This window comes from Papio anubis, chromosome 2, assembly GCF_008728515.1.
Source record: "Papio anubis isolate 15944 chromosome 2, Panubis1.0, whole genome shotgun sequence".
Taxonomy (NCBI): Eukaryota; Metazoa; Chordata; class Mammalia; order Primates; family Cercopithecidae; genus Papio; species Papio anubis.
In genome coordinates, this window is record NC_044977.1 from 33,728,900 (window position 1) to 33,753,628 (window position 24,729).

Genomic DNA, 24,729 nt, shown 5'->3' on the forward strand with positions numbered 1-24,729 from the left:
TTTTAATTTGCACTTTTATAATGACTAATGTTACTGAACATCTTCCTTGATTATGCTTTGTAGTTGTTCCAAAGATTATTGATAGTGGGGTATTGAAGTCTCTAACTACAGTCATGTATCAAATAACAACACTTCCATCAACAATGAACTGCGTGTACGAAGGTGGCCTCATAAGATTACAATGGAGCTGAAAAACTCCTATTGCCTAGTGATGCTGTAGCCATCATAATGTCAGAGCACAATGCATTACTCATGTGTTTTGTGGTGATGGTGGTATAAACAAAATAACCACACTAACAGTTGTTTAAAAGTGTAGCACATGCACCACATTCTCTTTATCCAGTTTATCACTGATGGGCTGATTCCATGTCTTTGCTATTGTGAAGAGTGTGTGCTGCAATGAACATACACATGTATGTATCTTTATAATAGAATGATTTATATTCCTTTGGGTATATACCCATTAATGGGATTGCTGAGTCAAATGGTTTTCTGCTTCTAGATCTTTGAGGAATACTATGCAGCCATAAAAAGGAATGAGATCATGTCCTTTGCAGAGATATGGATGAAGCTGGAAGCCATTATCTTCAGCAAACTAATGCAGGAACAGAAAACCAAACACTGCATGTTCTCACTTATAAGTGGGAGCTGAATGATGAGAACACATGGAAACGTTGGGAAGAACAACACACACTGGGGCCTGTCATGGGTGGCAGGGGGAGGAAGGGCATTGGGAAGAAAAGCTAATGGATGCTTGGCTTAATACCTAGGTAATGGGTCGATCTGTGCAGCAAACCACCATGGCACGTGTCTATCTTATTAACAAACCTGCACATCCTGCACATGTACCCTGGACTTAAAATAAAAGTTAAAATAAAGCACCCACAAAAAATCTTAGACTACTACACAAAAAAGTATAGCACATATAATTATATACAATATATAATACTTGATAATGATAATAATAACTATGTTACTGGTTTATGTATATACTAAACTACACTTTTATCATTATCTTAGAGTCTATTCCTACTTATTAGAAAAAAAAAAAAATTGGGCCAGGCACAGTGGCTCAAACCTGTAATCCCACCACTTTTGAGAGGCCGACATGGGAGGATTGCTTGAGCCCAGGAGTTCGAGACCAGCCTGAGAAGCAAAGCAAGACCCTGTCTCTATTAAAAGAAAAAAAAAAAATTAGCTGGGTGTGGTGGCACACACCTGTAGTTTCAGCTACTACGGAGGCTGAGGCTGGGGGATTTCTTGAACCCAGGAGTTCAAGGCTGCAGTGATCTATGATCACCACTGCACAACAGAGGGAGATCCTGTCTCAAAAAAAAAAAAAAAGGTTAACTGTAAAATAGCCTCAGGCAGGTCTTTTAGGGGATATCCAAAAGAGGGTAATATTATCACGGGAGATGACAGCTATATGTGTGTTATTGCCCCTGAAGACCTAGTGAGACAAGATGTGGAGGAGAAGATAGTGATATTGATGATCCTGGCCCTGTGTAGGCCTAGGCTAATATGTATGTTTGTGTCTTAGTTTTTTAACAAGAAAAAAAAATTAAAATTTCAAAAATAGAAAAAAGTACATAGAATTAAAAAAAAATTTGTCCAGCTCTCCAATGTGTTTGTTTTAAGCTAAGTGTTACCAAAGAGTCAAAATGTTAGAAAAAATTAAAAACTTATAAAGTAAAAAAGTTATAGTAAGTTAAGGTCAACTTATTATTGAAAAAAGAAAAATATGTTTTTATAAATTCAGTGTACCCTAAGTATACAGTGTTTTTAAGTCTACAGCAGCATATTTTAACATCCTAGGGCTTCACATTTACTCACGACTCACTCATTGACTAACCCAGAGCAGCTTCCTGCCCTGCAAACTCCATTCATGGTATATACCCTGTACAGGTGAAACACTTTTTACCTTTTATATTCTGTATATTTACTGTACCTTTTTATGGTTGGATATGTTCAGACACCCAAATACTTACCATTGTGTTACCATTGCCTGTAGTATTAAGTAACATGCAGTACAGGTTTGTGGCCTAGAAGCAATAGTCTATCTCACATAGCCTAGGTGTATGGTAGGCTCTACCATCCAGGTTTGTGTAAGTACACTCTATCATGTTCACACAATGACAAAATCACCTAATGAGGCATTTTTCAGGACTTATCCCCTTCATTAAGCAACACATGATTGTATTATTGTTGAATTATATTTCTCTCTCCAATTTTGTCAATTTTTGCTTCATCTACCTTGGGACTCTTTTGTCAGGTGTATATATATTTATAGTTGTTATGTTTTTGTGATGGATTGACCCTTTTATTGTTAGAAAATGCACTTTTTGCTTCTAGTAACAATTTTTTCTTTAAAAGTCTATTTTTGGGAAAATTAAAAATCAAAGAAAAAATAAAAATAAAAAGTCTTTTTTAACATATATGAACATAGCCACTGTAGTTCTCTTTTGGTTACTGTTTGCATGGTATATCTTTTTCCATCCTTTTCCTTTTAACCTATTTGTACTTTAAATTGAACATATGTCTCTTGTAGATAGTATATAGCTAAGTCATGTATTTTTTATCCATTCTGCCAATCTCTGCATTTGGACTGAAGTGTTTAATTAAATGCATTTATATTTAATGTAATTCCTGATAAAGCTTACACTTATCATGTTGGTATTTGTTTTCTACATGTCTTATGTAAATGGCCTTTATCAAGTTGAAGAATTTCTCTTGCATTACTAGTTTGCTGAGAAGTTTTTATCAGGAATGCATGTTGGATTTTGTTAAGTGCTTTTTCTGTGTCTATTGAGATAATATGTTAATTAATATTTTTGGTAAACATCCTTTTTAATGGTTACATAAATATTTGTTCAGTATTTCAATTTAAAAAAAACTCTACCAGCATATGATGATTGAGACCTGGCATGACATTACTAGATGATATCAACCAATCTAAGTAAAGGGACATAATTAGATCTATTAGCACTGTATCAAAAGAAGTAATAGTTTCATTAGATTCCTTATATTTGCTTCAGAACAAATACGAAGTACTGAAGTACCACACTTTAATAATGACAATAATAAACTAGAAAATATCCAGAAGGCAGCAACGAGGATGATAAGACCTAGAAACCATGTGGTATAAAAAACTTGTTGAGAGTACTGGTGCTATTTAATCTGGAAACATAGAACTATATGAGTGGTCAAATATGGTAACAGCTCCTACAAAAAATAAAACGTTCTTGAGAGAGAACATGTTATTTTTGTTGTACCATAGGGTAAAAAGTTACTGAAGACAAAATCCTAATTCTCCTAACTAAGGCAAACTGCTATGAGGATTAGAGCCTCAGACCGGTTGAATGGGCTCCCCGCAAAGTGCAGGCTCTCACTCCTGGGAGGTGTTCAGGCAGAGGATATGTCACTACAAGTTAGGGACACTGTAGAATGATCTCTATCTGGGTCGGGGAGGAGGGTAGATCAGACTACCTAGTCTTGAAGGATTCTTCTAATTTGACAAGCTGATAGTTTTGTGATCCTCAACCTGGGGATTTTACAGAGTCCTAAACAAGGGGTATGATGTCAGGTGAATTCACCAAGGGTATCTGAGTCATGTATGGGGAGCTGCCCCACCATTACCAAGACTACTCCTATGCTCAGGGGAAAAAATACACAGACCCTTGAGTGTATTAGATAAACACTCAGACATCAGCCATCTAACTTGTCTGACACTGGCTCTGTGCACAATAGTGGCTTTTCCCTCCTCTGGGAAAAAAAAAAAAAAAAAAAAAAAAAAACTAGAAAAGTAATAACCTCCCTTATAAGTAATAACTAACAGATAAATAAGAAGCATTTTATAAATTTAAAAATGACATATGAGCACTTAAATGTAGTCTGCATCCAAGTAAATAGTCCAGTGATATATGAGGAAGAGGCACTCTGAAACAGCATTAATTGCTATTATAAGCAGAATTATAAATACAGTTGGCCCTCCCTATCTGCAGATGCCACATTCTTGGATTCAACCAACTGCAGTTCAAAAATATTTGAAAAAAAAATTAAAAATAACAATACAACAATAAAAAATAACAAACATTTTAAAATACAGTATAACAACTATTTACATAGAATGTATACTGTGTTAGGTATTATAAGTGGTCTAGAGATGATTTCAAGTATGCGAGAGGATATGCGCAGGACTAGAGCATCTGAGGAGTATAGTATCTGTGGGGGCCAGGGGTCCTGGAACTAATTCCTCACAGTTAGTTAGGGATAACTGTAATAGAATATTTTAATTTTTAAAAATACCATGAATTTACTGAAGATATAGCATAAGAAATTTACATTTAACTATGATAAATTAAAACCAATAATAAAAATTAAAACACAGAAAAGTTAAATAGGTATCATTTGTTATTTAAAACAATTATAAAGACTCCTTAGATACATTCATTAAATGTTAAAACTTAGAACAATCAGATAAGTTCTTACCATCAAACTTGTCATATTTCAAATGGTCATTGGCTTCCGGCACAAGAGTGACACTTGACACAGTGTTTTTAGCATCACCTTCTTCATCACTTGCTAATTCTTGCTTAAGTTTGGAGTCTAACCAGTCATTGACCAGCTCCTGAGCTACAATAAAACAAAAACACATTTTAAATATTTCAATTACTTCAGAGATTTTCTTTATTCACTGTTTTCATTTCTTCAATAAATATTAACTGAGTACCTATCAAGTGCTGTTCTAGACACTGGAACACAGCAGTGAACAAAACTGGAAAAATAAGCCCTAGCATCATAAAACTTACATAAAACTTCCAACTGGGGAAAAGAGACAACAAGTAAATAAGAGAAAAGGCAGGGACAGGAAGAAATGGAAGATGGGTGGTGTTGTTTAAATTGGGAGGTAACCCAGTCACAATTGCTTCAAATAGAATAAAATACCTGGGAATCCAACTTACAAGGGATGTGAAGGAACTCTTCAAGGAGAACTACAAACCACGGCTCAATGAAATAAAAGAGGACACAAACAAATGGAAGAATATTCCACGCTCATGGATAGGAAGAATCAATATTGTGAAAATGGCTATACTGCCCAAGGTAATTTATAGATTCAATGCCATCCCCATTAAGCTACCAATGACTTTCTTCACAGAATTGGAAAAAACTACTTTAAAGTTCATATGGAACCAAAAAAGAGCCCGCATTGCCAAGACAATCCTAAGCCAAAAGAACAAAGCTGGAGGCATCACGCTATCTGACTTCAAACTATATTACAAGGCTACAGTAACCAAAACAGCATGGTACTGGTACCAAAACAGACATATAGACCAATGGAACAGAGCACAGCCCTCAGAAATAATACCACACATACACAACCATCCGATCTTTGACAAACATGACAAAAACAAGAAATGGGTAAAGGATTCCCTATTTAATAAATGGTGCTGGGAAAACTGGCTGGCCATATGTAGAAAGCTGAAACTGGATCCCTTCCTTACACCTTACATGAAAATTAATTCAAGATGGATTACAGACTTAAACGTTAGACCTAAAACCATAAAAACCCTAGAAGAAAACATAGGTAATACCATTCAGGACTTAGGCATGGGCAAGGACTTCATGTCTAAAACACCAAAAGCAATGGCAACAAAAGCCAAAATTGACAAATGAGATCTAATTAAACTAAAGAGCTTCTGCACAGCAAAAGAAACTACCATCAGAATGAACAGGCAACCTACAGAATGGGAGAAAATTTTTGCAATCTACTCATCTGACAAAGGGCTAATATCCAGAACCTACAAAGAACTCAAACAAATTTACAAGAAAAAAACAAACAACCCCATCAAAAAGTGGGCAAAGGATATGAACAGACACTTCCAAAAGAAGACATTTATGCAACCAACAGACACATGAAAAAATGCCCATCATCACGAGCCATCAGAGAAATGTAAATCAAAACCACAATAAGATACCATCTCACACCAGTTAGAATGGCAATCATTAAAAAGTCAGGAAACAACAGGTGCTGGAGAGGATGTGGAGAAATAGGAACACTTTTACACTGTTGGTGGGACTGTAAACTAGTTCAACTATTGTAGAAGACAGTGTGGTGATTCCTCAAGGATCTAGAACTAGAAATACCATTTGACCCAGCCATCCCATTACTGGGTATATACCCAAAGGATTATAAATCATGCTGCTATAAAGGCACATGCACATGTATGTTTACTGTGGCACTATTCACAATAGCAAAGACTTGGAACCAACCCAAATGTCCATCAATGACAGACTGGATTAAGAAAATGTGGCACATATACACCATGGAATACTATGCAGCCATAAAAAAGGATAAGTTCATGTCCTTTGTAGGGACATGTATGTAGCTGGAAACCATCATTCTCAGCAAACTATCACAAGAACAGAAAACCAAACACCGCATGTGCTCACTCACAGGTGGGAATTGAACAATGAGAACACTTGGATGCAGGAAGGGGAACATCACACACTGGGGCTTGTCATGGGATGTGGGGAGGGATAGCATTAGGAGATATACCTAATGTAAATGATGAGTTAATGGGTGCAGCACACCAACATGGCACATGTATACATATGTAACAAACCTGCACATTGTGCACTTGTACCCTAGAGCTTAAAGTATAATAAAAAATTTAAAAAATAATAATAAAAATAAATTGGGAGGTAAAAGAAAGCTTCACTGAGAAAAAGATATTTGAGCAAAGAAGGGAAGAATGTGAGAGAAGTGAGGATGTATAAGGTAATATGATTCTCTGCAGAGGGAAAACAAATGCAGAGGTCTTGTGCAGGAGTATCTACAGTGTTGGAAAAGCAGCAAGGAGGCCAGTGTGGTCAAAGAGAAGTGAGTGAGGAGGAGACAGTAGGAGATGAGGTTGGAGGGGTAATGTGCAGATCATCTTTAGGGGAGTGTTTAGGGCAATGATTATCAACCAGGGGTAATCTTGCCCCTCAGTGGACTTAAGCCAATGTCTACAGCCATTTTGTGTTGTCATAACTGGGGGGAGTAATACTATTGTCTAGTAGGTATAGGCCAGGGATGCTGCTAAACATCCTGCAATTCACAGGACAGCCCCCACAAAAATTCTCTAGCCCAAAATGTCAATAGTCCTGAGGCTGAAATTCCCTTGCTTAGAGTCTTGACACCATTCTAGCTACTTGGGCTTTTACTCTGCGTGCAATGGGAAGCCACAGGAGAGATGTGAGCAGAGAGGTGATATATTTTAAGAGAATCACTTTGACTATTAAGTTAAACTATAGGGGACAAGGACGGAGGCAGGGAACACCAATTGGGAAACAAGTACAATAATCCACAAGAGAGGTGATGGTGGCCTGGACCTGGGAGTGGAGGTATCACCAATAGTCAGATTCTAGAAAAGAATGTTTTGAGGTGGAGTTGACATGACTTGCTGACGGATTGGATATGGGACATGAGAGAAAGAAATCTATGAGGTTTTTGGCTTAAGCAACTGCAAGGATGGTGATGCCATTTACTGAGATGGGGAAGGCCAAGGATAGCAGCAGGTTTGAGGAGGAAGATCAGGAGTTCAGTCCCAGACATGTTAGGTTAGAGATGTTTAGGAGACATTCAAATAGGGATGTCAAATATGGTATTGGCTACAATACTCTGGATTTCAGGGGAGAGGTCCAAGCTGAAGAAATAAATGTGGAAGTTTTTAGCACGCAGACTGTATTTAAAATCATAGAAGTGGATGAAATTACCAGAGGAGGAAGGTAGACAGAGAAGAGGTTTAAGGACTGAGTGCTGAGGAACTCCAGGATTTAGGGGTTGAAGAGATAAGGTGGAACCAGGAAAGCCGACTAGGAAGGAGAGGCCATTGAGGTAGGAGGAAAATCCAAGAGTGTTATTTCCTGAAAGCTAACCTCCATTTGAATTTCTTTCTTAATGCTATTGAGAAAATCTCCTGAAATTATTTAGGTATGGGGAAAATGCCTGCTTTAGCATAACTTTCATCACTGTTATTACTATTAAACAGCTCTTTTGTTTATTTTCTCATTATCTTCATCATTATTGTGATCATTATTGCATAGTTAGTTCTTAGGGAATGGGGTGTTTATATTAAATGATGCCAAGAGACATTTAATATAGATAAAATAGGAAAAAATAAATCAGAGTAATATAAACGACGTGTTAAAAGCATACTAGCAACTAATGCTACTGGCTTTTAGGGGGAGGTAGAGAAATGGAGAAGATATTTACTGAGTAGCCCTTGTGTACAATAATTCAAACATTTATGTGTATAATAATTTATATGCAAAATAATTCATACCTACTAAATGATATGTATTGGTACATGGGGATTTACTGTGAAGTACCCCCAAAAACAAATAAAACTTCCCTTGGAGGGGTTAAACTGTAGGAATACCTCATGATGGACCACATGAGAAGTATACAAACTACCTTAAAGCACACATTTTCAAAGTATGTTCCTCAGAACACTACTTTTTGTAGAACATTAATATAGTTGATGAGATGAGAAAAAATGGTATCAACCTTTGAAAACCATGTTCTATCCACTGCTGTTCTGTCCATACACCAAACCATGTTCCTAATGTGAATCACTAGTTTCTCAGGATAATATACAGATTTCAGGATAAAAAGAGGTTCATGGTCTAGGCAGCATGGGAAACGAGGCAAGTAAACATTTCTTTCTAACTGCAGGACTTCTCAGAACCCTTAACAGGTTACAGTATATTGTGTGTCTGTATTGGCAGGGTGGGAAGTGAGGTGAGCAAGATCAGACAAGCTAATTTCAGAAACAATCTCCTTTCTCTAGCTCCAGTACTATCAACCACTCTAAACCACTCATCGTTACTGCTCACCCAGACTGCTGCCAGCAGCCTCCCACTGGTTGCCCTTTCCTCTCTTTTTCTCCCCTATAATCCATTCTTCCTATATTTAATTAATTAATTTATTTATTTGAGATGGAGTCTTGCTCTGTCACCCAAGTTGGAGTGCATAGCAAGATCTCAGGTCACTGCAACCTCTGCCTGCCAGATTCAAGTGATTCTCCTGCCTCAGCCTCCCAAGTAGCTGGGATTACAGGCACCCGCCACCACGCCCTGCTACATCCTTCATATATTTTATAAACTGTCATATTACTCCTCTGCTTAAAACTCTTCAATTCTATCCTGTCATACTCAGAGTAAAATCTAAATTCTTTCCCCAGGCTTGGAAAGCCCTATGTGACATGCCCTCTCCTCACTCCCACCAGCTTCTCTCTGTGGGGATGCTCCAGCCACATGGGTTTTCCTGCAGCACACCATGCCTGTCTGTACTTCATGCTCCCTTTCCATCTGCCTGGATGCTTCCCCCATCACATTGTTCAGCTGACTCCCTGCTCCTCGCTGACTCAGGTCTGAACTTGAATGACTTTTTACTACTGGATCACTGTAAAATTTTCTTTATTCCCACAGGAAATGTATATTTCATGAAAGAAAGGGCTTTGTCTCTCTTGTTCTTAACCAGTACTTCCAGTGCCTAAAATTGTACCTAGCACAGAGTATATATATGTTGAAAAAATGAAGAAATAAATGGAATAACTGGAGACATAAGGAATTCAAATGGAAGTTGGCTTGTAGGACATCACACTCTTGACTTTCCATCTACCATAGTGGCCTCCCTTTCTCAGTCTCCTTTGTTGGTCCTTCCTGATTCCTTCCATCCCTAAATGGTAGAGTTCCTCAGGGCATCAGTAACGAAAATACCAAATTCCGGAAGAGTAAATGCTTCTGGGACATAGGAAGGTTAGACTGTTTTTAGAGTCTCTTTATCAGGAGTAAAACTGATTTATAGACTGTAGTCAAATTATCTGTATAATATCTGATCAAATTAACTTGCTACCATCTTTGTCACAGGACTAACATCTTACAGCATTCACTAATCAGCTGTTGTATCAAACCACCTCTAGATGTGGTTCTAATTTGGGCAACAAAATGAGGCTTAAGTATATCCTTACTTGTAATATTGGAGTTAATTCCAGAGTAAAATAGCTTCAGGAGAGTAGAAAGAAAGGGAAATTAAGAACAAGAATAAGAACAACTTCCGTTCTCTACTTTGAAATGCATCATGGGGTTATGCTTTAAGAATTGTTAATATTACAGCAGAAAATGCATTCTCTTACCTTCTGCATAGATTTCATCATGATCCTCTATTTGCTCAGATGTTTTCCAATCTGTGATTTGGCCCCAGGGACTTCTGGGTAAATCTGAATTTCTAGTAAAAAATGCATTTGACACTGCAAATTCTGAGGCTTTCTCCACTCTCTTCAATATAACAGAAAAAAAAAATCCATTAAGACAACAAATTTGTTCAGTTAGAGAATTTCTCTCCTATTCAATAATCTGATTTTCTACCAACTACTAAGATTTGTTCATCTTTCCATTTGTGGAGAAACTCTTGAGGTTTAAACATCTACCCCCAAATATTCTGGGGGGTTTCATATACATTAAATTAATTGCAGTATTTTACCAAGTTCTAACAGGTGTTCACAATTTTGATATTTGAACAAAAGGTTATTAAGATTTAGATAACTTTTGTTTAGGGTATTAGTGATAGGATCCTGAGACATGGATATTTTACTTTAAATAAAAAATATATTTTATTAGTTTTCATGCCCTTAGGACTTGCATATGAATATGAACCAGAGGTGGAGTAAACCACACTTCAGCAAATTAGTACTCCTGAAGGAAACCTCCCATCTTATATTAGGCAATCATATATTAGGTTCAATAAAATTGCGATAAAAAGAGTCACTTAACTGTAGCCATCTAGAATGTTTTAACTCAACAGCAAGAGTCTAGTAAAAACATGACCAAATTTGCAGGATTGGGGGAAGAAATAGCAGAAGTGGGCAAACTGCCTTAGTGTTTTTATTTACCTGCACAGAATAAAAACGCTTATTTTAGGCTGGTGCAGTGGGTCATGCCTATAATCATAGCACTTTGGGAGGCCAAAATGGGAGGACTGCCTAAGCCCAGGAGTTTGAGACCAGCTTGGGGAACATAGTGAGACCCCACCTCTAGTTAAAAAATAAAAAATTAGCCAGGCGTGGTTGTGCACACCTATAATCCTAGCTACTTCAGAGGCTGAGGTGGGAGAAATCACTTGAGCCCAGAGCGTTGGGACTGCAATGAGCTGTGTTCATGCCACTGCACTCCTGCCTGGGTGACAAAGTGAGACTGTGTCTCAAAATAAATAAATTTAATTAAATAAATTTTAAAGCTGGGCACGGTGGCTCATGCTGTAATCCCAGCACTTTGTGAGGCCGAGGCGGGTGGATCACTTGAGGTCAAGACCAGCTTGGCCAACACAGTGAAACCCTGTCTCTACTAAAACTACAAAAATTAGCCGGGTGTGGTGGCACACACCTGTAATCTCAGCTACCTGGGCAGCTGAGGCATGAGAATCACTTGAACCCGGCAGGCAGAGGTTGCAGTGAGCCGAGATTGTGCCACTGTACTCCAGCTCGAGTGACAGAGTGAGACTCTTGTCTCAAAAGAAAAAAAAAGTTAAAATTTATTTTGTAACTTAACCCCTAACTTCCCCCTCCCAGAAACCTGTGTTCTCCCATGATTGCTGTGTTTCTTCCAACTCAGGTAGTGATAACTACATTCCTCAGGGTGAAAACTTTGGAGTCCTTAATCCAATCTATCTCTCTCTCACCCCACCTATAATTGATCAGAAAATCTGATGACTCTATCTTTAAAATATACATAGAATTTGACCCCTTCCCATCACCTCCATTGCTAGTACCTTGGTCCAAGGCACAACAATTTCCTGACAGGTTTTCTGGAATAGCCTCTCACCACAGCACCGAATGACTCCTTTAAAATGAAAGCCACATCATGTATGTCACAACTCCACTCAAAAGCCTTCAATGGTTCCTGATCTCAATCAGAATTAATGTCAAAGTCCTTACAATGAGCTTCCAGGTCCTGCCACGCAGCCCTTTGTGAGCTTTCCAAGCCCCTCGCTACCCTTCCCTTTGCTCACTCTACTTCAGCCACATGGACCTCCTTGCTTGTTCCTCCTCAGATATGCTCAGTGTGTCCCCAGCTTAGGGCCTTTGTACTTGTTTCCCCTCTGCCTGAACTGCTGAACTGCTCTCCTACAGATACCCATAGGCCTCCTTCCCTCACCTCCTGAAGCCTTTGCTCAAATGTCACCTTCCCAGTAATGTCTTCTTTGACCACCTTATATAAAACTGTAAACGCTCTCCTCCAGCTCTCCTTCTCCCCGTCCTCTGCTCTGACTGTCTCCATAGTACTTACCATCCTATCGTATACTGGCACTGGGACTCTCAACACTCACATGCAAGCTAATCTTACTAGATAATGCGGAATGGTCTTCCTAAAGGCTAGCATTCATGATGGCAGATCCACTTTAGTCGTCTTCTAAGTCAGGCTTTCTGCAGTATCCAGGAAGCTTGCCCAGACCCCATTTAAATTAGTGCCTCTCACCACATACTTTCATTACATCTTTAATTCTCTCATGAGCTTTAGGTAAGTTGTTTATTCTCCACTGGACTGTAAACCCTGGGAGGGCAGGGACTGTACCTGCTCTGATTTAGCTCCAATGCCCAACACAGTGGGCTAGTATTTAGTAGGCACTCAAATACCAGCTGAATAAATAAATGGCTAAAAATTATTACATTTGGCCTAGGATCTATTACATCTATCTAGGATCTGGTGCTCATGATGCATGTCAATTTAGATGAGTAATCACTCTTCAAAACACTGTCAGAAGGGTCTTTCCAGGGAAAATGTTGCATGATTTTGATACATGTGGTACACAATGAATCGAATATGGCAAGCTGCCAAACTGACACTCAGAAGCACACACCTGGAATGATTTAATGGTACTTTCAAATTAAATGGTACTCGGACTCAAAAATACGTATCTCAGGCCTGTAAGAAATGTCAGAGGTTATCTAACACAATCCCCACTTCACTGAATCCTGAAACACATTGTTCATTAGCCTAACATTAAGTGACCATTTAGAGTCCATTAAAATAGCTTCAGTGGTAGAAAACACATCTCCATAAGAATGCCCAGTCCACTTTTGGATGGACTAGTCATTAGAAAATTCTTATTTGTGATGCACATGTAGTTTTCACCCATTAGTCCCTATGTTATTGTAACTACAGTGAAGTCTTTCCAACATCTGAGGAAGGCCACTATATCCTCTCCCAAGGCTTCTTTTCCCAACTCCTTTAATCCTCTTCAAGTGATACTCATGGCATTTGAAACGATGTCTACACACCTCTTTTCTTGTCATTCCTACTTAAATGGTTTCATGAGAGGCAACAGAATTATGACAAAAAAATACTAAAAAGTATAAAAGTAAGGCAACTTACATAGTCATGTGGGAACAAAAATAGCAGAGTATGTGCAAAGTGGAGGTCTACTCATATTTCTTTTCCATCTGATTATGCTCGACTCTTAATTATCTTTTTATTCTAAATTTGAAATATCCTTACCTTTATCCAGTGTTCCACATTGTCAGGACCAAAAGCAGGCTGTAGATAACATATATAGGACATTAATACACAGCAATATCTTCATCAACTTTGCCATTTAAATCTATGCTTCTGACTAAAGCATATGGAACAGTGTCCTTTATTATTTCCCCAAAGCATTTCAGTGGGAAGTTCAGCATGATTAGCAATAAAAGACACAGAATAGCAGTATGAGGAGAAAACATGAAGCCTTCCTGGGACATTGTTTTTATTTCTTGTCTAGGCTCACCTTGAGACTGTGATTTAATTGGGATAGGACCCTGTGGCACTGCTATTTTTTTTTAAACCTCCTTAGGGTTAAGAGTCAAGATATAGAAATGATAAATATAAAGCTACTCATTAAAAAAAAAGGCACTCATTAATTAGCCAGATTATCCAAGTAATCTTTAGCTTAAAGAAGGGTGTGTTCCTCTCCTTACTCCTTTCATAAGTAGCCTGTAGCAAGAAGCTTTCTCATCTTACCTAGATCAGGGATCTTGTTTGGTCCAATAAAAACTGAGGGTTAATCAATCTGACTTCTACTGTTTTACAAAGCAGAAAATACAAATTTCCACCCAGATCAGTCAGGTATTAATCTGAAATTAGAAGTAAAACCATCAGGACATTTCCTTTCTTCACTCTCTGTAACTCCCAGAAGCTTGCAGAATTCCCTCTAATAGTCACAACAAATAGCTATCTTCTTTGCCAAAAATGCAGGTGTGTTTTGGCCAGGCGCAGTGGCTCACACCTGTAATCCCAGCACTTTGGGAGGCCAAGGTGGGCAGATCACGAGGTCAGGAGATCAAGACCATCCTGGCTAACACGGTGAAACCCCGTATCTACTAAAAAAACAAACAAACACCCAGAAGCTTGCAGAATTCCCTCTAATAGTCACTTAACGAATAGAGTTATCTTCTTTACTAAAAATTCAGGTGTGTTTTTAAAATAAGGGGATATCCTGATGATGTGTCATTGGAGTACTAAATCTCTTTTGGTTGTGTTCCCAGTTCATAAATTGCTTCTTACTCAAATATGCTCTCTAAAATAATAATAATATTAATAATAATAAAATAAGGGGATATCTAAACTAGCATGTTGACACATGGAGGTGGGAAAAATATAATACTCTCTTTCACTTACCTAACACTATGCCTTCAAACCATCTTACTGATAACTAACGCAGCTGTACTGCTTAATAATTTTGTCACTGCAACAAAGAAAGAACTGATCCAATTAAAACACAACTGGACTTGAAAGAACCCTATGTTTTCCCCTTTTTCTCTCTAGGCAGTAATAATGAGCTCTAGCAGGAAAAATCCTTCCTTTTGGAGTCCTAAGAAATTATTCTAAATTTTTAACTTTCATCATCAAGTCCATATCCATAACCTATTTTGGATTCAATACATCATGCAACTGATGTATTGAAATAGCAGCAGCCTCAGTTTCCAAGTCTCCCTAATGCTCCAGCCTGTGCCCTGTAGTATCTAGGGCAACATATTTACCATGTGGAATATGTCCAATGCATTTAGTTGGTAAATTTAGAATAAATTGCAAGAACAATTGCCTGGGGCCCTCACAAAGGCCACATACATCTACAGAATATTATTTAGGAAAGTGTAACTTAAAGGTGAAAACAGCGGCTGAAACTGCTCTGTAGCTGAAAGCTGAGAAGCTTCTCCATTTTAATACTCTCATTTAGATTTTAAGCATCCGTTTGGGGACTGTTAAAAAGGTAGTCTGTGGAAAGCACACACGGTGCAACTGTGACTTTGCACATGTCACATATGTTTTCAAGTTTAAAATGTGGGTTATCAGTTTTTTCTTATCTTCAGGTGCTAATGCATCCAAATGGGTGACAGACACGGAGAGAATCTATTTTTTGCATGTTGATTGAATTTAGAAATTCCTGTGTGAATCAAGTATTAATGTATTCAATATCCACTGGCATTCCTGAGTTTATTTACTTTACGTAAAAGTGGAGGGGCAGGAATACAGGCAGGGTATTTAATGTGAAGCTCTCCCCCGTTAATAAAGATCAATTCCCCCAAGATTTGCAAAAAAAAAAAAAAAAAAAGAGAGAGAGAGAAAGAAATATGCGAGAAGTTTCCTAAAATTTAAGGGGGAACGGAGTTTGCAAAGTCCTTTCACTTCGAAGGGCATTAGCAGACACCTCCGGTTTTAGAAAAGCGTTAGAAACAGTTCTTCCACGATGCTGGCCCACCAAAGCCGTAATGTACCCAGACCCCAGAGATCCTAGAGCACTTCACTCAGGGCAATGCTGGCTTTGGGGCGGTTAAGGCAGGGGCGTGTCAGCTAAGGATAAAAAGGCAGGAAGCACAGAGGGGCCGCGACTGGCTTCCTGACTGCCCCGCCCCTTGGGCAAGTCCCCGCCCTCCAAAGCTCTCGATTGGGATCACCTGGGGACTCGGCTTCCTTGTGAACCGTTTCCAGCGATTCAGCCCCATCCTTTTCTTTGAGGAGGACCTTCCCTGAGGCGCCATTAGCATTTTCCAAGTTCGAGCTCGAACCTCGGCCAAAGCTGCCACAACCGCTCTTCTGCCAGGGCAGCTTCCGGGTCACGCTGGGAATTGTAGTTCCTACGCCCGCAAGGAAAGCAGGCGTAGGACGCCGTCGAACCACCACTCCCACGAAGCTCTGCGCAGGCCGCTCGCGTTGGCTCAGTTACCATAGCAACGGCAGAGGGCCCTCGCTCTTGTCGTCATCAAGGCTCGCTTTAATGTCGGCTTTGCTTTTTTTCTGGCGCCCAATGATGACGCAGTACTCCCTGATTGGGTCTGCACTGCAGGCAGTGATTTGGGGGCAGAGAATTCTGCAAGCCTAACACGTGGTAGTGAACTGTGAAGAGTTTGAGGGGTCTGAACACTAAAAGAATCGAATAGTTTGTTGGCAGGTAAGTGCCCTTTTGCCCTGCTGGTGTGGGAGCTGCTAGAAATGGATGAGTCGCGTCGCGCCCAGACGCTTCCTGGTTGTGTTGCAGTAACAGTGATAGTACTCCCGCCATGTCTCCTCCCCTTCCCTTTTAAGGGTCTTCTGGTACATCTTGGCTTCTGTAAATTCAGATTCTCATAAATCGTGCAAGCCTCGCCGACACCTCTGAGATAAAAGGGTCCCTTTCGATTAGCCTCTGCTCAAGGGTAGAGTTCTCAGTTGGAAATTTTTATTCCGAACTGCCCATGGGAGGGTGGGACCATCTTCAATCTCTGAGCTAGGTGCCTAGGGAGGTCTGGGGCCATGGAGATGGCCCATGGAGCAAAGATAAATCCTGACTTATTGGCTGAGCCGAGGTGTCTCCAGAGACAGCCCATTTGGGGTGATAAATGGGCTTATAAAGCAGAGTAAAGATTTAGAACAAGAGTTTTGGATTCAGCTACTTTGTGGCTATGTGACCTTAGGCAACTTGTTTAATAACTCAGAGACCGTGTTTTCTCATGCAAAATGGGGACGATAATACCTGAATCACTGGAGTGTTGGAATGATTAAGAATAAATGTATGTAAAGCATTCTGCCCGGAAATGTAAACTAAAGTTGACTTGAAATTGGTGAGAATGAGGTTGGGGAAGCTATGTCCTCGGACTGTTGCAGCGATCCCAGGACCAGCTCTGTAACTGGTCTATCTGAAAGGTGGTTGAATAAATTGTGTTCATACAAACTATGCAGTATCACGAAGTAGTTTTTTTCAAAAGGGTAAGTTAGCTTTATGTTTCTTCTTCAGGAAAGACGTCTAATGTTTATTCTTGAGAGAAAAGCAAATTGCAGAGAAGTGCATATATTATAGTATGTTTCCATTTTTGTAAAAGCAAACCCTGACCAAAACACTCCCTTCCATATGCAAGTATGTTTAAATGTTTGAGAATGGAGAAAGATTGCAGAGACTGGGAGGATGGATTAGAGGCGGGAGGGAGAAAGGGAAAAGAACAAGAACACTATAGCAAAATGGTAACTGATTATAATGTGCTTGTGGACCAGATGGAACTTCTCATAAGCTCCCAGCCTATTAGAGTATAGCGTTGAAAACTAGACTTCAATAATTTAAGCCCTTGCTCTGCCACTTACCAGCTGGTGATTTTATCAGCCTCAGTTTACCATCCATAAAATGCAGATAATAATAGCATCTATATTATGCATTTGATATGAGGATTAATGGAGTGAATATATAAAGAACAGTGCTTGATACATAGTAAATACCCAATAAATGTTAATTGCTGTTATTATGTCTTTCTATATGTGAAATTAATTTAACTTTTATTGTGATTACTGACATTTGGAATTCTACCATCTTGTTTTGTGTTTTCTATTTCTTTTTTTGGTCTCTTTTCTTGCCTTTTATTAGATTAATCCATTTTTCTTTATTTTCCCACTTCCCTCTCCAGTGAGTTTGGAAATTATGCATTCTGTCATTAATTGTTTAACAGTTACTTCTGAATTTTTAACACACATACTCAACAAAGTTTAACGTCATCATTATCTCTTTCCCCCACCAAATGGTGTAAGGATTTCCGAATGCCTTGGAAAAGTCTTCAGTTACTGTTTTTTGGAATCGTAGCGTTCTTCATGTCTTTCTTTTTTTTTTTTTGAGACCGAGTCTTGCTTTGTTACCAAGGCTGGACTGCAGTGGCATGTTCTTGGCTCACTGCAACCTCTGCCTCATGGGTTCAAGTGACTCTCCTGTCTCAGCATCCAGAGTAGCTGGGATTACAGGCGTGTGCTGCCACACCTGGCAGATTTTTGTGTTTTTAGTAGAGACAGGGTTTCGCCACGTTGGCCAGGCTAGTCTCGAACTCCTGACCTCAGGTGATCCGCCAGCTTCGGACTCCCAGAGTGCTGGGATTACAGGCGTGAGCCACTGTGCCCGGCCAGCGTTCTTCATTTCTCTGTTGTTTCTGAGTCAGCTCAATGCACCACATTGTTTAAAAGTCCTTCAGACATTTTTCTATGCATATACCATTCATTATAGAAAGGGTACATGTGTGGGGGAGAAGGGTAAGAGATGCAGACGTGCACTTATATATACAGCTTTCTTCTCACCTTTTGCCTTAGGAAATTTTGGACATTTCCATGACAGTATGTAGAGAATCCAGCTAGGAAACATTTAGAAATCCCTTCTCTCATGATAAATGAAGAGTAGTGGGTCGCACTGGAAGTGTTAGGACAGGTATAGTGTTGCCAGAAGTGCAGGGAATCTTCGTTAGTCCTTGTAAAGGTAGAGATCCACTGACAGCCTGTCATTTGTCTTTACACTCTTAATGTTTTTCCTTAAGACTTTCCCCAGGAATGCCATCTGTGACACCAGAAGTATTAGAACAGACCCACAATAAAGGAAAAGGGAAGGGATCATGGTAAAGGCAAATAAAAACGAGTTAATGTTTTGGAGCCTGTTGATCTGTTTCTTGAACTTTCTTTGGGAAAAAGGAAATAATCACTCTCAAAGCATGTTTTTAAAAATATGTATATGAATATGTGTTTGTGTGTGTACTATTTTATTACTTCATAGTAACAATTTATTGTATTTGGCCTCTAGAAAAGAAGTGCAATTATAAAAAACATTTACCATAATCTGAACAGTGAATGAAGAAAGGAAGACTTGGTTCTTCCAGCTCTGGACAAAATTCCATTTTTTTTTTAATATTGATTTCCAGTTGAAGTATAGTACGTTATCTGATGTTTTCCTCAGATTTTAAAATACTTGCATTCATCCCCACAAAACAGAATCACTGACAATGGCAGTTTATTCTAATACTTTTTCTTAAATCCAGTCATCTGCTTTTCCTTCCTTACTTTTCTCTTCAGTTACGTATTAAGTTACTGTGATTAGGGTGGAACTTTTATGAAGCCCCAAACAACAGAAGTGAGTATGTAGCACCAAAATCGTTCACTGTAGAGAAAGCCAAGTGGGTATTTCTCTCCAGCTGGCTGAGTGGGTTCAGTATTCTAAGCTGAGGATTTTGGATTTCATCTTTAAAGTTGTGAGAATTAAATTTGGGATTAAAGCATTATATCACAGGAGAGCCCATCTCCTGCCTCTAAGAACATGGTGACCAATGTCCTTTAGAGTTACAAAGGACCTCAAATTACAGACTTTCAGTTAAGAATGAAGAAAGTTGTTTCTTCAGTTGAGGAAAGAGTGGGAAGGGGAGATGAGAAAGAACAGAGAAGATGCCTTCAGGACCGAGTGGATGATTAATCACACTTGAGACTCATTTGTTAAAAGATGGGAACTTCTAGAATATGTTCATTCTTTCTTCACACAAGGATGAAACAAAGAAGTCTTTGAGAGAAAGGTAAGTCTTGGAAGCCAGTGGTCTGGGCTTCCAGGTCTGGCTGCCTCTATACTGTTAGAGAATCCTTGTGTCCAACCTTGGAGAATCTGAGATTGGTTGTTTGGTAATCTTCCTTTATCTGTGGGGAGTATGTTCCAAGACCCCTTGTGGATGCTGGAAACTGCAAATGGTTCCAAACTCCAGATAGATAGATAGATAGATAGATAGATAGATAGATAGATAGATAGATCGAAACCCTAGATAGATACATAGATAGATAGACAGACAGACAGAGAATAGACAGACGGTATGATGTTTCCTATCTATACATACCTATAATAAAGCTTAATTTATTAATTAGGCACAGTAGTAGATCTTAGTCACCTCAGCAAACAGTCTTTTTTCTTTTCCTAGTTGGAGAACTTTAACCTTTTCTCATAAGGGATTACTTTATGGTTTGCCTTTGGCATATCCGTGTTGCCAGCATCACAACTCTTGTGCTGTGGGGCCAGTCGTAAGTAAAATAAGGGCAACTTGAACTTAAGCACTGCAATACAGTGACAGTTGATCTGATCAATGAGACAGCTCTTAAGTAACTAAGGGGCGAGGAGCGTCTACAGTATGTAGATGCTGGGCAAAGGGTTGATTTATGTCCTGGGTGGAACAGAGCAAAATGGCGAGAGATTTCATTATGCTACTCAGAATGGCATGCAATTTCAAACTTATGGTTTTTTCTGGAATTTTCCGTTTAATATGTTTGGTCCTCGGATGTCCATGGATAACTGAAACTGGAAAGCAGAACTGTGAATGGGGGTACTGTATTAAGAGAACCAGTGGGTTTCCTTTTAGTTGCCTTTATGTATATAAGTGTACCTTCTTCTTCCCATTCTGATTCTATGCTTGCATGGCATATTTGGCTTCATGTGTTGCATTCTCTAGGGCAGGCATGCGCTGACTGGTCCACTTTACTTTTTTCGATTCTCAGAGTAAATAATTGTGCATACTGATTTTATTGTTTAGTCTCTGAGGTTGATAGGTTTGAGCCTGACCCTGAGTGATGGCTCTGTGCTGGATATATAGAAAAGATGAGGCTGAGCTTACCAGGCAGAAGCCTAAATCCCTGACTAGTGGCCAGCCAGCCCACCAAGCAGTACAAGACTGTAAGGCACTGGAGGGAGCAGCAGCAGGTGGCTGATCTTTGAGCCCCTGTGTAATTCTGTTGGCACAGGTTAAAGAACTTGACAGCTGCTTTCTTTTATCTCTTTTCTTTTCTCTTTCCCTTTCTTTTTCTTTCTCTTTCTTTTCTTCTTTTTTGTTTTTGAGACAGGCTGGAGTGCCAGTGGCGTGATCATGGCTCACTGCAATCTCTGCTTCCCTGGCTCAAGGGATCCTCCTACCTCAGATTCCCGAGTAGCTAAGACTACAGGCTCATGCCACCATTCCTGGCTAGTTTTTGTATTTTTTGTAGAGACAGGTTTTCATTGTGTTGCCCAGGCTGCTCTTGAACTCCTGAGCTCAAGCGATCTGCCCACCTCAGCCTCCCAAACTGCTGGGATTACAGGCATGAGCCAACGTGCCCAACCAAAAGCCGCTTTCTTTTTATGACTTTCCACAGTATGTTCTATGGGAAAAAAACAAAAAGATGTTTCATAGATTTCACATACACTTTTGAAAAATCTTGTTCTTTTAAGTGGCCATGGTATGCTGCAGGATATCCTAAAAAAAAAAAAAAAAAAGAATACATCTCCTAGCACGTTAAATTTACTCTCACTTAAAAGCCATAGTTGGCTGGGTGCAGTGGCTCACGCCTGTAATCCCAACACTTTGGGAGGTCAAGGCAGGAGGATCACTTGAGCCCAGGAGTTTGAGACCAGCCTGGGCAATGTAGTGAGACTCCGTGTCTACAAAAAAAAATTTTTTTTAATTAGTTAGGTGCGGTGGTTGGGCACCTGTAGTCTCAGCTACTTAGGAGGCTGAGGTGGGAGGGTTACTTGAGCCTGAAATGTCATGATTGCACCACTGCACTTCAGCCTGGGCAATAGAGTGAGACCTTATCTCAAAAAAACCAAAAAAGACATAATAAAAAGAGTACAGGCCTTTTTGCAGGAGGCTCAGGTTCTAGATAAGCCTATGACTAAGCAGGCCTAATCTCATTACAATAAAATGGCAGAAGGGGTGATGGTGGTGAGGTGATGATCAGGAATTCCCAGGTAGGGGTCTCTGGTAGTACTGGAACTCTATAAATGATTTTCTGAAGTCTAAGAGCAATTATACAATACTGGGATATTAAGCACAGTTTTACTAAAGCAATAGGGTTTGTTGTTTTTACCTGGAATTGAGTTAACACTGCATGGAAAAGCAGATTATTTCATGCTTATCAGAAGCTTTGATTGTCAGTCGTTCGTGTCATTTATTAATAAACTGGAGAAACTTAGAGTGTAGGTTTGATGGGGAGAGATAATAAAAGTTAGTAACATTCTAGATTCCTATACTTCATTTTTCAAACGTATTAGTTTTACCCAATGAAGGTTCTTTGTGCCTTTATGTGAATTTAATTGAAAAAACACTCTTCATGTGTATACATTTAAACTCTTTACATGCTTTACACAGCTCAGATGAGAGAGTATTTTTGGAGTAAGACAGAATTTTTGGAGGAGCCAGCAAGTTCCTGTCTCTAGCCCTTTTCTGAAATAGCTCCAGGCAACACAGTTTCTTCCGTCAGACGTATGTGAGAGTAGGAAATGCTTAAGTTACTGCAGCATTTAAAAATTCTGGTCCATTAAATTTTCATTAGTTCTTATTTATGTTTCAACAAATCTAGTGTTCCATATTGGTTGATTTCAGTATTCAGTCAGAACAACGGGTGTTGATTCATGAAGCTTCGAAGTACATTTCTCATCTTTGTGCTTCCCCCTGCTTCAGTTCTCCAGAGCTACTTAGATTACAAAATGCTGTCTTAAATTTCACATTAGAGCTCTTTTGGTTTAAAATATAAAATACATTTTTATCACTTGAAATCAGTATTATCTAATAAATAAGGATTATGATTCTCATATTTTCTAGAGTATGCTTTTATTAGCTTATAGTTTTACAGTTTTTTGAAATGAACCTTCTTGTTTTAGCAGTTTTAATGTGTAACAACAGGGTATGTAAAAAAATAGCTTTTATACTATTTATTAAAATATAACCTTTTTTCCTTACCAGTGTCCATTTCTGTGTGTTCTAATGACACTTATTTTTATGTTTCTATCTTTGTGATAACTTGAAATAATGGTATTATGGTTACAGAAAATTGACCAGGGTTTCATCAAACACTTATATTAGTTTTTATAATTTGTGTTTAGCATGAAATATCTTCGTAGACTGTACAGAAAGCAGTTGTTCTTTTTTTTTTTTTTTCCAGAAAGTAGTTATTCTAATGGCTAAGATTCTAATGATAGAGATGGCTATTTTATTTAAATTTAAGAATTTATGTCTCCTAAAAAAAAAGTAATGTTTTCATTCTTGAATATATTTAACTAATGATAGATATGTCTTATTTATTTCGTGACATTTTAACAATGGTTGACTTTCAGAGTATGGTATGGTATAATGCTTAGAAAATGGGATCTGGCCAGGCACAGTGGCTCATGCCTGTTATCCCAGCACTTTGGGAGGCTGAGGTGGGCGGATCACCTGAGGTCAGGAGTTCGAGACCAGCCTGGCCAACGTGATGAAACCCCATCTCTACTACAAATACAAAAATTAGCTGGGCATGGCAGCACATGCCTGTAGTACCAACTCCTTGGGAGGCTGAGGCAGGAGAATCTCTTGAACCCAGGAAGCAGAGGTTGCAGTGAACTGAGATCGTGCCACTGCACTCCAGCCTGGGTGACAGAGAGAGAGAGACTCCGTGCCCACAAAAAAAGAAAGAAAAGAAAAGAAAATGGGATCTAAGGTTGGAGCCTCTCTGATAGCTCATTTATCAACTAATAAAACTGGGCCTGGCCCAGTTTTTAAGAATTCCAGAAGATTTGGTACTTGCTGTAAAGATGTAATGAAGTATTTATAAAATGTTGGTATATTTGGTAACATTTAGCAGGTGATGTGTGTTCTTATCAAGTTCTGTAGTGCATTTTAAAAGTGGAGCTCAGTATTTTGCTTAACTGAATACAAAATCATTTAGGAGCACCCAACTAATAATTAATAATGTTTTCTGATTTTTTTTCCCTGTATATCTATAAAAGTTAGAAAGTATATCTTTATTTTTTTCTTTAAACACATGTTAATCTTTCCCAGTTATAAAAGTAATGACACATTGCTTATGAATCGCATGTATGCTCCACACAGTTTCTCACTTCTGTTTGGATACCATATAAGAACAAATTGGGAAATAATCCCACCTTGGAGATAATCTGTTTATCTTTTGACATTTATTTTTCCATATATTTTCATAAACACCAGGGTGCTGTTTTCTTCACTTAACAGCATTATTAGGAAAACATTGCTATATTGCTTAGCATTCCCTCAAATTGGAGAAAGAAAAAAAATGGATTATATCAGTAATCGGTATGGTTTAAGCAGTGTTACTGTTCTCTGTATACATTTTCAAGGCTGAGAGAGCCTTGGCTTCATGGCATTCTTTCCATGATTAGTCTTTCTAATTCTGTTCTTTCATTTGTTCGGTTTTCATCAGCTCAGACAAAAATTCCATGACTTAATTTAAAATTAGTTGATGCCAATGTATTGTTCTGGCACCTTGGAGAAGGTATCTTATTCTCTTTATATCTTTTCCTATTCACCCATTCCTGATATCTGTGAAAATGTTTAGACTGGAAGCAGTAATAAGCATGCTGTCCATTCATTTTTCTGAAGATTTTTTTTTTTTTTTGCAAAATGCTTGGCCTTTAGATGT

At 38.8% G+C, this 24,729-nt stretch overlaps 2 protein-coding genes across 8 annotated transcripts in view; one reads left to right on the top strand and one right to left on the bottom strand.

Annotated features, from left to right (window-relative positions):
• CCDC191 (coiled-coil domain containing 191) overlaps positions 1-16,211 on the bottom strand; it is an 88,674-nt gene extending 72,463 nt beyond the window's left edge. For 3 of the 6 annotated variants that reach the window (XM_031663026.1, XM_017955165.2, XM_017955166.3), the window contains exons 1-4: positions 15,975-16,161; positions 13,540-13,578; positions 10,182-10,323; positions 4,489-4,632 (exon numbers count right to left, since the gene is read on the bottom strand). In XM_031663026.1, coding sequence (XP_031518886.1) covers positions 4,489-4,632; positions 10,182-10,323; positions 13,540-13,578; positions 15,975-16,064 — 415 coding nt within the window. In that variant the 5' untranslated portion in view covers positions 16,065-16,161. Of the gene's footprint in view, positions 1-4,488; positions 4,633-10,181; positions 10,324-11,812; positions 11,884-13,539; positions 13,579-14,040; positions 14,154-15,974 lie in introns of all 6 variants that reach the window. The other 3 variants (XM_021934071.1, XM_017955167.2, XM_003893944.5) reach the window with 3 other exon arrangements.
• The window catches only part of QTRT2 (queuine tRNA-ribosyltransferase accessory subunit 2), a 32,101-nt gene continuing 23,549 nt past the window's right edge, over positions 16,178-24,729 (top strand). For both annotated transcript variants that reach the window (XM_009200016.4, XM_017955171.3), the window contains exon 1: positions 16,178-16,468. The gene's annotated coding sequence lies outside the window, so the exon portion shown is untranslated. The remainder of the gene's footprint in view (positions 16,469-24,729) is intronic.